The 15649-nt window shown below is 41.5% G+C and overlaps 2 protein-coding genes across 3 annotated transcripts; both read right to left on the minus strand.

The window, feature by feature from the left end:
* Nucleotides 1-231: 231 nt before the first annotated feature.
* kdsr (3-ketodihydrosphingosine reductase) lies at nucleotides 232-7293 on the minus strand. Its single transcript, XM_084546535.1, has 10 exons — nucleotides 6650-7293; nucleotides 5991-6080; nucleotides 5641-5697; nucleotides 5479-5544; nucleotides 5295-5390; nucleotides 3748-3939; nucleotides 3395-3478; nucleotides 3122-3205; nucleotides 2926-3027; nucleotides 232-2846 (listed from the first exon to the last, which is right to left on the minus strand). Exons 1-10 carry the CDS (start codon nucleotides 6836-6838, stop codon nucleotides 2727-2729), a joined length of 1080 nt encoding a protein of 359 aa, XP_084402661.1. The 5' UTR covers nucleotides 6839-7293; the 3' UTR covers nucleotides 232-2726.
* Nucleotides 7294-7366: 73 nt separating this feature from the next.
* On the minus strand, nucleotides 7367-15484 carry vps4b (vacuolar protein sorting 4 homolog B). Of its 2 annotated transcripts, XM_084546533.1 has the most exons (13): nucleotides 14977-15484; nucleotides 13522-13633; nucleotides 13016-13116; nucleotides 11277-11388; nucleotides 10819-10969; nucleotides 10597-10655; nucleotides 10366-10485; nucleotides 10057-10213; nucleotides 9798-9946; nucleotides 9443-9524; nucleotides 9143-9362; nucleotides 8912-9052; nucleotides 7367-8825 (listed from the first exon to the last, which is right to left on the minus strand). In XM_084546533.1, the coding sequence occupies exons 1-13, from the start codon at nucleotides 14995-14997 to the stop codon at nucleotides 8724-8726; spliced, it is 1527 nt and encodes a 508-aa protein (XP_084402659.1). In that variant the 5' UTR covers nucleotides 14998-15484; the 3' UTR covers nucleotides 7367-8723. The 2 variants fall into 2 exon arrangements, with proteins under 2 accessions (XP_084402659.1, XP_084402660.1); XM_084546534.1 differs by lacking the exons at nucleotides 13016-13116; nucleotides 13522-13633; nucleotides 14977-15484 and adding an exon at nucleotides 12271-12993 and having other exon boundaries at nucleotides 7371-8825.
* Between the last annotated feature and the right edge of the window lie 165 nt (nucleotides 15485-15649).

Below are 15649 nucleotides of genomic sequence, written 5' to 3' on the forward strand. Positions count from 1 at the left end.
TGCGAGTCTAAAAAGGAGCCGCTGATGTGGAAAGTTCCCTCACTGAAGAGTAAAATCTCATCTCCTCAAACAGAATATTTAAGATCCCCAATCTGTGCAATGTAAAATTTGAGAGAGGCGCAACACACTTTTTCCTTTTTCTGCGTTCGCTTTCCCTCAACTCAGATTTAAGACGGTGTGCGGCTCTATTTAAAGCGTGGCAGGAGGAGAACGGCTGTGAAAAATCATGATGCGAGTTCCCTGCGAGACAAGAGGACATCACAAACACACACAGCTAAAGGACTGAAACTTTGAACTTTAGTCTTTTCTTCACAGGTATTTATTTAGTTTATCACGTAAGAAAATAAGACAAAGAAACGTTCCACTTCTCACATTTTCTTTCAATGGCACACAAGGTGAAGGTGTTAAGTTTTTTGGCAGAAAAAAAAAGCAAAGAGGGGAGAAAAAAGGAATAATAAAACAAAAGAGTGCAGTATGACTTTCGCTTCTTTTGAACTCAGCTAGCATCTGACGGTGACATTGTTAAACAGGAGGAACTAGCCCGACGTAACTTAACTGTTAAAACATATCGTAAGCATAGGCTTCACTTGCATAGCTTAAAAGGTGTTAGTTGAAACAAAACTGTTTAGATGAGCTACATGTTCTATCAGCTAATCGTTGCTACCTCAAGGTAAAAGAGAACATCTGAAAGCAATAAATGTGGGATTATGAAAAGCTCTTGAGTGCAGGACAGTGGGCCTTTAACCAATATCAAATGAGAACATCGTCAAACACGAGTCATCCATTCTCACGTTCATATCTTGGCTTTTCAGTAAGGCTTCTTTTGTCATACAAAGACTAAAAATTGAACAAATACACGCACACACACAAAAAAAAAAATGTTGGTATTTTACAATAAAACGTCATATTAAATGATCTGGTAAACCACACGTGGACAGGTCCATTCTTATAGTGTATGCTTCATCAGTAGTCCCGTCTTAAGGCTTAGAATGGGTCCCCACACTCGCCCTCTTAGTCCCTACACACTAACCCGAAGCTCGACGGAGCAGCGACGCTGAAATAAACGCAGTGCGAAAATAAATGCACTGCATCTACAGAAATTGTCTCGACACATTTTGGCATTCAAATATTGGTGCGTTTGAAAATCCCTATCTCCTGGCTTGTACGCTCTGTGTTTAAGTACATTCTCCCCGACTGTGATGGACCTAAGGAAGACTTGCAAAGAGTCAACACTGTAGTTTTTCCTACAAACGTATGCAAAACAACAAGAAGGTGGTAAATAAGAGATTTTTATTATTTTTTTCCCCAAGGCTCGACAGACATCTGGAGGGAATCGATATTGTCACCTAGGGAGCTGCAAAGTCCCGGCTATGCATGACAGGAGGTCAAAATAAGAGGGTCATGCTTCCACGTTGGTCCCTCTGCTATTTCGGCCTTTATCTTCAGCGCCCTGACCTACGCAGACTCGAACCAGCGAGCCTTGCCCTTGCCCTGACTTCCAGAAACCCGACAGATTACAGATCCTGCTAGGATCTCAACTGGGGGGCGGCTGAACACGTGCACCGACACACAGAAAATGCATGTAAAATGATACGCTCCCGTGGTGAAACCATGCGTGGTGGTCGTTTTCCCTAAATCGTACGACTTCGTGGCTTCAACCAACGGTACCTGCTTTTGCTTTTCTTAATGAAATCGGCTGGAATGATGAGAAAATAATTTGGCATCTTTATTCCAGAGACGGTCAAAAAATTGAATGGCTTTTCTCTCCCAGGGGGTCGGCTCAGTCACAGCAAACACACACACACGCGCTCGCACACACACACACAAACACCACAAGTCTTTTTCTACCAACACTGCATGTAAATTTTCTTTTTGAATATTATCATTTTGTGGAAATGTCGTTTCCTCTCTCTCACTCTCTTTCTCCGATATCTCTGAAGAGTACTGTTGTATCACGTCTCGGCTTAGTTCACACAAAAACAAAACATCCCACACCATAAACACAACGCTGAGGGTCATGACCGGTTTCAAACACAGAGGTTATTCAGTCCAAAAAAAAAAAAAACGGAGCTGCTTTGCCCGCAAAGGCTCGCGGTACAAAAAAGGTGGAGACGAACTGGCTTATGTAGTGAAAACTGTCAAATTCTTACACGGTGGCGTTTTTTTGAAACATGCAACAGTATGACAAACAGGTGAGAGCTATCATTCTGTTTTTCACTCTACTGTAGCCCCAGGTGGGAAAGATTTTCAAGCCGTATTTGGCACAACCGGTCAGACAGGCTATCTCTTGCTTTTCCTCTCTGAGAGGAATTGAAATTGTGCAAATTGAGGCAGGGGAGGGCCTGATATCTGTAAAGTCAGCGGCGTTCGTACTTTAAAACGAGACTGCGGGATGTTTACTCTGTCCTCAGTTCCCTAAAGTAAAGCTGCTCCTTCAAAAAGGAGCAGGCTGACACGTAAAGCTGAAGTCACTGGAATGCTCTGAGAGGACAGGGGAAAAAAACTGAAATGGCTACAAAGTCTATGAAGGGGTCACGGGACAAGCAACAAGTAAACATCTGCCACTTTCTTCAATTCCCATCTTAAGCTGATATCAGAAATGCACTTGACTTGGCCTTTTTCCCCCCCACCTACGGTTGTGCACTTGTACAGCTGGAGGAAGGGACTGGATGGTGGGCTGCGGGGAGAAGGAGGGGCATCGGGTTGCGAAGGAGGTAAGGCTGCCGTCACTCCCTCTTGTTGGCTGCTTTCGACTGCTCCCTCTGAATCATGCAGCGGCGCACGATGCTGTCAAAGCTCCCCAGGTAGAAGAGGGCGATGGTCCGAAACAACCCCATGGTGACGATCTGGAAGGAAGACGTTTATTATCAACCTCAGCCTGGAGGAGAGCGCAGCTTTTTCACGGTGCCATGGCGTCATGTTTACCTGCTGGAGACCCTCCGTGATGGAGGTGACAGGCGACATGCCACAGGTGAGGGCTGATAGCATGTAGCCATCAGGACCAACGGAGCTGTTGAAGTTCCCCTGCTGTAAGAGGAAAGAGAAGAGAAAGAGGCAGTTGAAATCACAAAACATGGAAGCGTACAACACAATTCTAAAATTAGACCCAGATCCCGCGTACCACTGCATCCCTGACAACGACTTTGGCCACTTGGTCCGGTTGACAAACTCCAGACGTTTCAGAGATTAATTTGGTCTCCAGGGGCTGAGGGAGGAAAGAACAAAGGCATAGGGCTGTAAGTACTAGAGCAATGGTCTATTCTCCACTGCCAAAACAAAAGGAACTATGCCTCCAAGAAAATTTCCATAAATAAATAAACCACCTACTCAAAGGAACATTACCGTACCTTTGGGAAAGAAACATGTCTCTGTATTGTGTTATATACATTTTTACCTTTGTCTTGTTTTCTTCAGCCAGTCCTGGAGTGTCAGTGTCAGGGGGGTATGCCACTGTCACATAGATATTATATGGCTTTATCTGCAGAAGGAAAGCTCACAATAAGACATCTCTTAGCTATTTGATGATACACAACTAGAGGCTCCTTATGCCCCCTATTGGTGGACTGGGGATCCTTATTACAATATTAACACCACTAACACCCCCTCATCATCCCTCACCAGCAAAAGCGAGAAAAAAAACATATGCGCTAAATTATTCCAGTCACATGCATTTTGAATATGCCTGTTTTGGCTCTGTTCTTTGGAAAGCTTAGCGAATTTCAGCGTGACAAGGGGAAAAAAACGAACCTCCATCTGCAGCGACTCCGCCAACCCACGCAGCGCGAATTTAGACGGGGAGTAGGCAGTGTATCCGAACAGGCCGATCTGCCCCGCCTGGGACGACACAAACATGATGCGGCCCATTCTTCGCTCCTTCATGGTGGTTATGACGGCTCGTGTTGGGTAAACGCTGCCCAGGTAGTTCACTTCCATCAGTTTCTGTTAAATAGGTCGAAGTTCACACGGATTAGAACGGGGCAGCTGCATTATTGGAGCTACAGACATTTCACCGAGTCTCCTTTTAGGGGGGATGTAGTTAGCTTCTTAAAATAAATGCAACTGTAACAAAGTGTCACGCCGAAGCTGTGCTCAGACTGCAGGAGAAATCGGCTCCGGGCTATTCTAGGTGCCATGGACATCTCGTAATGTGAGAGGTTTCCAGATCCACTCTTAAATCTCCCGAACCACACGCAGACTCATCGGGTAGACTATGATCAGACATGTCTACGAGGACAACAGGGAGGTGAGTTAACTAGCATACTACTGCTGACAGATAATAAAACTGAGAGGTAAAATCTCCAGAGATGAGGACTCCCCCTTAAAGGGGAACTACTGTTTTTTTACAACGTGGACCTTATTTCTAGCATAAAATACATTCATTTACTCACTCATATAACTTTTGCGTCATTTGCACTCGTTTATGAGATAATTAGATCTGCGTATATCCATATAGCGGGAGTGACAGGGCACCGAGACACAGCCTCTAAATAACACATTATCTGCTGCGAAACCCATTCATTTCACCAATATTTTGTCATGATACACTAGTGCTATTCCCCGTTGAGTCTGGAGTTACCTGTTATCATCATCCAGGGACATCCATGATGTCTTCTGACCTGGATGATGTCATCTCTGAGCACCGCGCACACCCGCAACGGTCGGCTTGTTTACCTGTAATTTGCTACTGCTATGGTTCGTCCACAACCTCAGAGTCGGAAAAATATTCAGCCATGTTGCAAAAAACTAGCTTATCATAACAAAAGATCGGCGAAATGAACAAGTTTCGTGGCAGATAATGCGTTATTTAGAGGCTGCGTCTATATGGATATACGCTGATCTAATTATCTCCTGAACGAGTGCAAATGACACAAAAGTTATATGGGTGAGTAGACGATCGTATTTTATGCCAGAAATAAGGTCCAGGTTGTAAAAAACAGTAGTTCCCCTTTAAGATAACATGGAGTGGTGCATTCAGTGCTCCCTAATCTGGCTTGATAACAATATCCTCAAATCATGTACTGTGTGAATGTTTCAGATTATAAGAATATCTGGCGTGTTTCTCTCCGAGTGTGTGATGATGTTTCCGGCTTAAGACAGACACCAATCAAACATTTAATGCATAAGAATATTTCACAACAGCTCATCTCTAGTCTTGGTGCAAATGTATCATGTTGATCTTGTAATATAACCGCATAATAACTATATATAACAACTATATAAACCGTTTATTAGTACCGTCCAAAGCGGCTTATTGTCTTCTGAGTGCAAACAACACAGTGGAAGCATGTACTTACTTTAAAACGTTCCACCTCCACTTCCTCAAACTTTCCAGAGAAGGATGTTCCAGCACAGTTCACGAGCATATCGACAGGTCCCAGCTTCTCTTGAGCCTGCACGCAAGAAAAAGCCGCTTCAGTGATTCAGCAATAATTTATGACAGGAATCCTATACGTCGCATCGTGGCAAAGATACCATTACCTGTTTTATCACATTTTCCACCTGACTGTAGTCACTGGAAACATCCACCGATATGCAGAGCACCACCTAAGTAAAGAAATTAAGATCTTAATTTGCATGAAGACATGCAGGGTCTTAACAGGTGCTTTGGAACTATCTCTGAAATTAATACTAAACCCGTACCTGTTTGTCATTGATAGCAAATTTCTCCACCTCTTTCTTTGCCTGGAGCAGTTTATCCTAATGGAAAAAAACTCATGTTTAATCTGTCACAAAGACATTACATACGTCACCACGACATGTCATCGGTTCACCTTCAGCACTAAATGAACGCACGTCAAACGTTAACGCTCACATGCTGGTAAACTGTTTTAACACAAAATAAAGGACGCTTTGCACATGAGCGGAAAGTAAACCTTCCTCCTGACACAACGGAACAACTTCACCTTTACAGTATCACGGTGTTTGACATCAAAATGAGTCGGCTACAGCAACAAACGGGCTGTGACTAGGTTCGAGACAAAGATGCTGACCTCATCTCGTGCCACCAGCGTGATGAATGCGCCTTGCCTGTAGCATTCAATCGCAATGTACTTCCCAATTCCACTTGAGCCTCCCGTCACCTGAAAGATTAAGCGGACACAAGATATCATTAATCACATGTGGGGCGGCCGATGATGCAGCTCACAGAAGATTTTATCCGTTTCCAAAATACAATGCAACGCAAATACAGTTAAAGATGATTTTCTGCCACTGCCTTACCAACATCTGTGAATTTCTAATATTCAGGCTAACCTCTGTGACATAGCTGTACAGTTGATCATTAACCAAGTTCAATAACACCTCCCTCAGAGCAGGATATACATCATGGATAGACAACATGTGTTTTATTTAAGTGCATTAGGTTTTTATCCAAGTTTAACTTATAAACTGGTAGCTTACTTAGTAGCTTTAAGGTGTTATGTTAGCTCATAGTGTGGGCGTGTCTGTCTTCTGAACTGACACCTACATTATTATATTTTTTTTAATTAAAGTTATGTTTATTGACTGTAAACATTCCTGCTAGCACGCCCAGATAATGTCATTTTAAAGCAGCATCTTAGCTTAAAGCTAGCTCTGAAGCGACAGTCATGACTAGACGTTAGCTACCGTTACCATCCTACGTAGCGAAGCAACACTGTGGTGCACTTACCACGACGTGGGCCCCGTTCAGTTTCAGAGGCTTGGGGCTAATGAGGGGCGATATCATGTATAAAAGCAGCACAAAGGCAACAATGAACGCGGCCACCACGAGGAGCATGATGAACGGGAGAAGGAGCCACCAGGAATTGATGAAAAGCCAATCTGTGATCGTTGAACTGAACCCTTCTTCAGAGGACATGGGTGAAATCTAGCAATCGTTAGCTTGTTTGCTAACTAGCAGGCCAGCTTCTGGGGTCCGATAACAGAGCTGCGGGGCAGGCGGCGTCCCTGAGAGGAGGTGGCGAAACGCCGAGCTCGGAGGAGGAGTTGTTCCGGGCGTTTGGCAGCGGGTCAAGAGTGTGTAACTCCCGGGTTAAAGTGCCGCGGCGGACCTTAGCATCCCGTGACAAAGCACAGCCTGTATGAACCAAAACAAATCGAACTGTGCACTGGGAGCGGACGCCTAACGGTCGCACGTGGGACTTGTAGTTCTCTAACGCAAAGTGTTCCTCTGGAATTTTCAAGGCGCTGCTTGAAATGAACAACAACTCCCACAATGCAGTGCGGCACCACATCATTCGTCGTATTCGATTGAGTCCTCTCCACACCTATGCTGAACACCCACACAAGAAGCTACCAGGTAGGCCATGGTGACTAAACAGACGACCTAAAAGGACTAGCCTATTTTAAAATGAAGTCAATAATATGCCGTTCATTGTTTTTTTTTAACGCAGCTTTAACTTTTATTTACACTGTGGAAAATGAAAAAAAAAGGTAAATTTTATGCATGGGTTACCTCTTCACAAAGAAAAGGCCTAAGAGTTGGCTTTATATATGTATAGACATTTACAGTATAAAGAGAGATGATCCCCATCAGAAACTCACAACAGACAGTTTGCACAGAGTACAGTTGTATACAATCTCTAAAGGAGTTTACATGAAATGTACAAGTGCTATACATTTCTTAGTTGTAGTGACAATGCACATGATATAATACCAGTATGACTCATTTTAGAAATAATCCAATTAAAAAAAACAAAAAAAACCTTGCAGCTTCTCTAGAAGGCACATGTTGCACACTGCCACTTGACGCTTGGAGATGCATTCCTAAGTTGTAAAATATACAAGATGACCATCCCTCCACCTGAGCCATCAGTGTCCAGCTTCAACACTTCAGTCCTGTCAAAATTTGCAATGTGACTTTTTCATATAAGGCTTAGTCTTGATTTTTTGCAGTATGTTTTTAGCATAATCAATGAAGCCTGTTGATGGCGATGGAAACTATGTACACTAAGATGTGAAAAAACAATGAGTGACAAAGCTACTGTAGAAATGTTAACATAATGCTGGTCCGGCACCACAGGTGATCCGCCCTGACAGCTGTTTTTCATTCAAATGACAAATGAGTAAACACATTTCGGTTGTCATTTGTTTGGAAACTAGATCAACAATCCAAAATGGCCACCGGGCTGAATGGAGCTCTCGTCCTGATAATCTTCATCTCAAAATTCTACAATGTCCACAACCTGGAGACAATGACATATTTCATCAAAATCAATTCTATGAACTCATGCTCTGTTTCGCCCTGCTCAAGATTAATACATTCTTTAAAGTACACTATAAAATGCTTGTTTTTTTGTTTTTTTTTATGATAAAAAATAGAGTGAGATGTACTATTTCAATACAAGAGCAGGTCTTTCCTTAAAATAAATTATTTCTGACTTACTTGCTATAGTTGTTTTATATGTCTGCCGTTAGTTTCTCGAATCATGCTTGATTCTGCTCAATACCTTTAGTGCATGAGTCAAACAACCGTCGAAACTGCCTAAATAGCGTTGATTCTTTAATCAGTGTGGGAACTCTTTAATCTTCTTTGGACAATAGTGAATATCTAATAAAACCAGGTCTTCTACCCTTTCTGTGGTTATCAGATTGGCAAACCAGAGCAGTAAACTTGCCCACTTAGATAATCCACAAGGCCTAGTGAATGGTTAGGATGAGACAGAGAACAAAAGGGACACGGACAGTAAAGACACACAATCACAATTCCTTTGCTTTGGTTTGACCTGGATCAATTATCCGACCTAGCCTTCCTGTCCAAAGTCTTCTGTGAATTTTTTCAGTTTCTCCAGATCTTGTTCGTTCACTGTTGGCTTTGTGTTGGACAGAGACCTCAGCATGTCAGCCTAAAAAGAGAGAGGATAAATAAATATTATGTTCTTGTATTGATATAAAATGTGTGAAAAACAAAACAGTGTTTTTGTACTCTTACCATGCACACTACAGGCTCCATAAGCTTCTCCCCAGGAACCTCCATCCATGTCATTTCAATTGCGCTGGGATCCCCAGGCGAGCAAGGAGTCAAGAGGTCATCTACAATTACATTGGGGTCGTCTCTTGATGGACCTCGTACCTTATTTTAAAAGAGATGGGACCAAAAGTGTCAATAAGTCAGTTATAACAAAGAATTAAACACAGACAGATATATTTTTTAAAAACATACCCGTTTGAAGTGGGTTGCTGACTGGACTTTTCGAACAGGCTGCATTAGAGCGTCTCTGACAATAATGCTGACATCTGCTCCTGAGTATCCATCTGTCTTCTTGCCCAGAGTGACAAAGTCAGACTCGGTGAGACTGGTAGGGGTGGATCCCAGATGAAGCTTGAACATGAAGGATCGGGCATGCTCTTCAGGCAGCGGGATGTAGATCCTCTTCTCAAATCTGAGATGACATTATTTGACCACAGTGAGCAAAGATGAAAGGCAACAGAATGACAACTTTAAATGATGAATGGCAATTACCTTCTTCTGATGGCAGAGTCTAGAGTCCATGGGATGTTTGTTGCCCCGAGGACCAGCACTCCCTCATTGTCGTTCCCAACACCTGTAAAACAAAATCAGTATCTATAAGTATCCTAAAGTCACCCACCCACTGTAGCAACGTTTTTTTTCTTGTGCACAGCTCAAGTTTCTATTGTGATGCATGTGTCTATTCCATGCTATGTAAATACAATTTCATAGGCCGTTGTCTCGAGTATTACTGAAATAATTAAATATATCTTATACTTTGAAATGACTAGACACCAAGAGTGAAGACAACTTAATTTCTCACACTGTTTTGTAATCATAAATAACTGTAGGAACTCCTGAGACTTACCCTGCATCTGAACCAGGAACTCTGTCTTGATACGCCGAGCGGCTTCGCTCTCATTCTCGCTTCTTGAGCCACAAAGGGAGTCGATCTCATCAATGAAGATGATAGATGGCTTATTCTCCCTTGCAAGGCTGAAAAGATTCTTCACCAACCTGGGAGATGAAAGGGAAGATTTTAGAAAAATTAAATGGCAACTCCAGCAGCTAGCTTCTGTATATTACACACACATGGTTTTCCATGAATTGCTGCTAATAAGACTCACTTTTCACTCTCTCCCAACCACTTGGAGACAAGGTCGGATGAAGAGATGGAGAAGAAGACCGAGTTGTTTGCCTCTGTTGCAACAGCTTTAGCCAGGTAGGACTTTCCTGTACCTGGAGGCCCGAAGAGCAAGATTCCTCTCCATGGAGTCCTCTTCCCTGTCAGACAAGTAAAGACATGAATCATTGTATATTGCTGTCTCCAAAACACCATCAGAACTGTACCATGCAACATAGAGTGGATGTGTGCATCCATCTTTAAGGAAAAAAAAGAAAGGAATGAAGCATAGGTCCCATCTACGATTTAATACCTGTGAAAAGGTGGGGGAATTTGATTGGAAGAATAACAGCTTCTTTCAGCGCCTCCTTTGCTCCCTCTAAACCAGCAACATCATTCCATTTGATATTTGGCTTCTCCATAACAATTGCACCTGGAAAAATACACAGAACATTAAAGACCTTGATGAAGTATAACGCAACTTAATTTCAATGAAAATTACTACAAAGCCTGTAGAAGGCATCCTAATGCAAGGCTTACAAACCTGAGAGTTGATTTTGGAACTTCTTTTTCTCTGGATCATCTCCTTCATCACTTTCATTCCTGGACACAAACAAATAATATATAAATATCAGTAAAAGAAATGTGTGAAAGAAAAGAAAAGGAAAAAAAGATTTTGCTTAGTCAATTTATTGAGAGGAAACTGCTTTTCCAATCATATCTGAATGGCATCACGTGAGGTTTACTGCCCCACCCATTTACATACCCTTTGTCATCAGACTGTGACTCTTTGACAGGCTTTGCAGGAGGAGCTTTCTCTTTCTTCTTCAGATACTCTTTCAGCTTCTCAGCTCTGTCCAAGTATTCCGCACATTTTGCGCGGATGCTCTGTTTTGCTTTGTCGCCCTGAGCTTCATCTGTTGGGAATCAGTACAAAAATACAGTCTTAAATACTGGTTCCAGTCTTAAATACTGGTTCCACTTCTTGGTACTTCTAAAATAAAAGATCTCCACTGTGTGGTCTACGAAGCTTTGATAGTTTAGTGTACAAAAGGACCTGCATTCTATTTGCAAGTCATATGAAGTCCCTCCTAATACAATACAACACAATAAAATCTACAGCCACGTCAAGAAAGATTAATAACTGTCTTTCACAATGTGGCTGTCAGTAGTGATGAAAAAACTTGAACATGTGTAAAAGCAATGTGCTTTCTTATGCCTTACATTTTACCACATGAAGGAAGTACTGAACAGCAGCTTGGTACAAGCGCAGTGCCTCTTCATAGTTCTGAGCTTTATCCTCCTGAGCCGCCTTGCTGGCAAGATCAATGGCTTTCTAAAATAACAAAGACAAAGGACAATGTTAGGTGAATTGACATTTGTAGGACCTGACAATGACAGTGTCTTTGCATTAAAAGTGCACCACGACACTTGTCAGCCAATCAAAACAAGCCTCAAGTTAAAAAAATAAAAAATAAAAAAATACGTATGCACAGAAAGCTATAAATTCAGTTTGAATACAAGTCAAAACACTTAACTTATTACATCAGTCCCAGCAAACCTACCTTTATATACACACTTAGCATGATCTACAAAGCGTAAAGATCTGATTTACACTTGCCCTGTGTTGTTACACCACTAACAACATGGGAGGAGTGCCTGAAACTTAGAAAGTCAAGTCTTTCACTTCCTTATTTTTTACCGTAAATATAAAGAGTAGGTACAACACACTTTTTAAATTCAAAGCAAATGCAACTCTTTTTTTTTTCTATTTTAAAGTGTACATCTTTTAGAGGCCAAATAAAACCAGCTAGCTAGCAACGTTAACATCATGATGTTGTTGGTCAGTGGAAGCCCACGCTAAGCTAATGTTAGACGACTACTCCCGCAATTGCATAGGAAAACATTAAGCTTAAACGTAATTATACTTTAGGCCACAATGTCTTTTATTTGTGGTCTTTATAGTGTTTACAACTTCACTGCCAAATTCCTGCCTTGTTAGCTAGCAAAGCTAATTATGCTAGTTAGCGGCTAACGTTAAAGTTACGCTGTTTTAGACAGTTGGACGCATTTATACTCCGTATAGCCACTAAAAACTAGGCCAGGCATTTTGGTTGTTAACAATTAGGATACTTTAATCGCTTTAATTCAACGTGTAAATAACTTTTTGAGCTAATTTTACTGTTTTAGCCAGCTCTTGGGTTGGTCCTCAACTTACCTGTAAATTATTGTTGGCAGCCATAAGGGCTCGTCGCTTGTCCGGTAATCAAAACGAATGTAACACAGCCGTGAGTAAACAACTTTTAAACACTCTGCTTAAGAATTCGGCCGATTTCGTGGACTGTTAGCGCGATAATTGAGGATTTTGTTCGGCTTGTTTTCGTTTCTTAGATCGCTCCCGAGTCTGACCGAGGAGGGAACTTCCGCATTGAAAAGTCGATACTCGCGTGCACGGAATGTGGTGACGTCAAGACGTAGCCTCAATACAGTCAGCGGTGTCAGGAAATAACCAGCAGCACTGCGTTTATTACTATAAACTGATTAAAGTGTATTTTAGAGCTATGAAGCGAAGACTGAGCATCAGTTAGGCCTACATTTTCCACCAGAGTGTCAGTTTTGTTTTTGTTCTGCTACTTATCTATTTTTCAAATGTATTTACAGCTTCTATAACTTGTTATGTGGTATTTGTGGTTTGTGGGTTCTCCCTACCCCTCACCTCTTTAAATACAGTCAATGAATGAACTATGAATGAACTATTAATCACTGCACTGTAGCGTGACACATTCTAACACGAATTAGCGGTCATTCGCCAGAGCCTTCAATAAAGTCTTAAATTGAGTTTTGATTATTTGGTAAAGTAGTGCTCATACTAAAGCTCACCTACATTATTCTGATTTTTAGAGACATTTAAAGCATGTCAACATCTGTTAAACAAATGTTATGTATGTAATTTCTGTAAGAACCTCTTTATTCTCTAGATACTTCTGTAGTTCTTCCACTCTGTCCAGGTACAGTTTGCATTGATCTCTGATCTTCTGGTTGCCATCTTTACCCTGGGGTTCACCTAATGGAAGACAAAGTAATTATTTAGCCAATAGTATAGGCAGCACAGATGTTTTGTCATCACATGCCATCTTAGGAAATGCACAAGTGTAAATAGTAAACATTAATATTGGCAAAGCTGCTTCTGTTTCAGTTCTGGGTCACGGTGGCATAGAGTGGCATCATTAATGTTGACATTTGTGCTTTTCCTACTCTTGTGTCTTCTTGAGACAGATATTTAATAAAAGTGGAAATTTCCACATACACACCCAAACAGCATCCATTAAACGTTTTACTTTGTAGAAAAAATAGGCCCATCAACTACTCACAGAAACAGAAAACCATGAATGGCCTGTAAAGGGTCTAATATCTCAGATGATGTAAGCATGACATCAGTTTCCTTATGTTTACAACCGTAGTTACGCACGTTTCAAAATGTGCAGGAAGTACTTGACGGCATGTTGGTAGGAGACGATGGCCTCCTCATAGTTTCCATCCTGGTCCTGCTGCGAGGCCTTCTGTGCTACAGAAATAGCTTTCTGACATGGGAGGGAAAATAGTTAATAGGGCAGATACTATCATACCTTGTATTTCTACATTTCTGCGGAAGTCATTTTGACAGTTTGTGTGTGAGCCTTCAACTCAGTTCATAGCATCAACAGTAACTGCAATCGGCTTCAGCCAGAAGAGGAGTAGGCTACATTGTTGTTGTTTTACAGTCTGAAGTCTTAACCACAGATGTGACACAAGTAGATAGTGAAAAAAGAAGAGCTAGTGCTGAAATTATCATTTGATCAGTTGAGAAGTTAAGGAGGGATACGATATTCAGCATTTGTTTAAAACAACAGAGAGAGCTGTTGATTCAACTGTGTTTTCATGTTGGAGACTGTGGTTTCTAGCACTACTGAATTGTATTGTGTTGTACCGACACACATTTCTATTATTCTGACCACACCATTTTTGTCACTGAGCTAGGCTGTATAACAGACACACTTTAGTGTTTAATTCAATCCAATTTAACAGCACCACATCCTCCAAAACGATCGTACAGTTGAATTACCACCTTACTAACACAGTTTCAACAAAAACAGTCATGAAGAGCGACTTGGAGCAGGACTGTTATATTAGAATGCATTATTTCATTTTAACCAGTGTACCTAATGAAGTGACAAGTCTTAATATTCTGTCAAAACTAAGTTATCCTCTCAACACCTTTCTTTAATTGTACTGACATTTTGTTAAGTTTTAAGAGTGTTTTGACCTTTTGAACTACGAGCTAGTTGAGGGGAAGTAATCGTGTCATCGTTGAAAACGTTTCTTGTTTTTAATTGTGATTTTGTGTTATAAATAAAGCACGAGTGTACAGTATAATATCCGCCTGAGTAGACTGAATCTCACATCTGTGTTAAACTATGTGGACAATAAGTTTTTAATATTAGAAGAGGCTACACATACAGTCCACCTGATCTAGAAGCCACACGCTCTCCCAGCAGCCCAGACACAACAGAGGAAACCACTCAGTGTATCACGTTAAGATACAACAACATTTCACAGATTGCCTTTGAATCTGTGGACGTCATGCGATTCACTATTTTTGGTCAGTGATGGAGTTCAGACAGCTGTTATAGTGCACACTCACAAAGTATACTTGCATCCGAGATTAATAACAGATTAATAACTGCTTATTTGCGACAGATTAAACACGGAAATGAACTTAATTAAGAGCAGAAAGACTTTGTTTTAGCATGTGTATGTCAAAAAGAAACCGGTCAGACTGCCGACCGTGAAAACACTTGGTCCGTTTGTTCCGCAGACCTTACGCTCCACTTCCTAAACAAACTTGTAGACTCCAGTCTTGAACAAAGTTACCACTCATCCTTACCTGTAGATTGGTCGGATCCATGCGGAGTCCTGCTTGGTTTAAGACACGACAGATTCAGCTCCTGATCCCAGTCAGCCGTGTTTCGTTTACCCAGCAGTGAGTTCCTGTTTGCTTTCACTCCCTCGGCAGTGACACAAGAAAGCGGTCTGCCCAGTCTAAGGAATGGCAGCGATGCTTGGACTCTCCTGCCAATGAGTCACGGTGCTTAATTGTTGTCGTGCAAGTTACACATACAACACAAGTTGCTGAATGGCAGATTTAAACCTCCGAATAAAAACAGCTGTTTTTCATATTCGCTTTCATTGGGAATAGTTGGATGTGGCAAAGTGCAGGAGGCGTAAAAAGCAATACAGGAAGGGTTTCAGTTGTTTTCAGTCAGTATGGGACGCTCTTGTTTCAGTGACATACAAACCTGTGCGACTGCGCGAGACAAAAATCCCCTTTTAACCAATGACTCACGTGTGATGACTGTGCGCACCACTAGAGGGCGCCCCAAGAGTACTGTAAAGGGATCAGTAAATTGTGGACTCCCTTCTGAAGTTTGAGGCTCATCTGACACTTTAATTTCTAACCTATTAAGTTAAAACAACATCATATTAAGAATATCCTATGCATTTATATAAGAATCCATTATAAAATATGCAAACGTGCTTCTTAGCCAGTTTTCATGTTT

The sequence above is a fragment of the Chelon labrosus genome, assembly GCF_963514085.1.
Source record: "Chelon labrosus genome assembly, chromosome: 6".
NCBI classification, from domain to species: Eukaryota; Metazoa; Chordata; class Actinopteri; order Mugiliformes; family Mugilidae; genus Chelon; species Chelon labrosus.

Bases quoted from the DNA above. Each gene is read 5' to 3' on its own strand.
- kdsr (XM_084546535.1), bottom strand. From the start codon at position 6,838: ATGTCCTCTGAAGAAGGGTTCAGTTCAACGATCACAGATTGGCTTTTC. The intron at 5,698-5,990 runs GTCAGCATCTTT...TTTTTCCATTAG, and splicing joins CGCTGGTGGCACGAGATGAG to GATAAACTGCTCCAGGCAAA. The intron at 2,847-2,925 runs GTAAACATGACG...TCTTCCTTCCAG, and splicing joins TCACGGAGGGTCTCCAGCAG to ATCGTCACCATGGGGTTGTT.
- vps4b (XM_084546533.1), bottom strand. From the start codon at position 14,997: ATGGATCCGACCAATCTACAG. The intron at 13,634-14,976 runs GTAAGGATGAGT...CTCCCATGTCAG, and splicing joins TGGATCCGACCAATCTACAG to AAAGCTATTTCTGTAGCACA. The intron at 9,363-9,442 runs GTAATTGCCATT...ATGTCATCTCAG, and splicing joins GACTCTGCCATCAGAAGAAG to ATTTGAGAAGAGGATCTACA.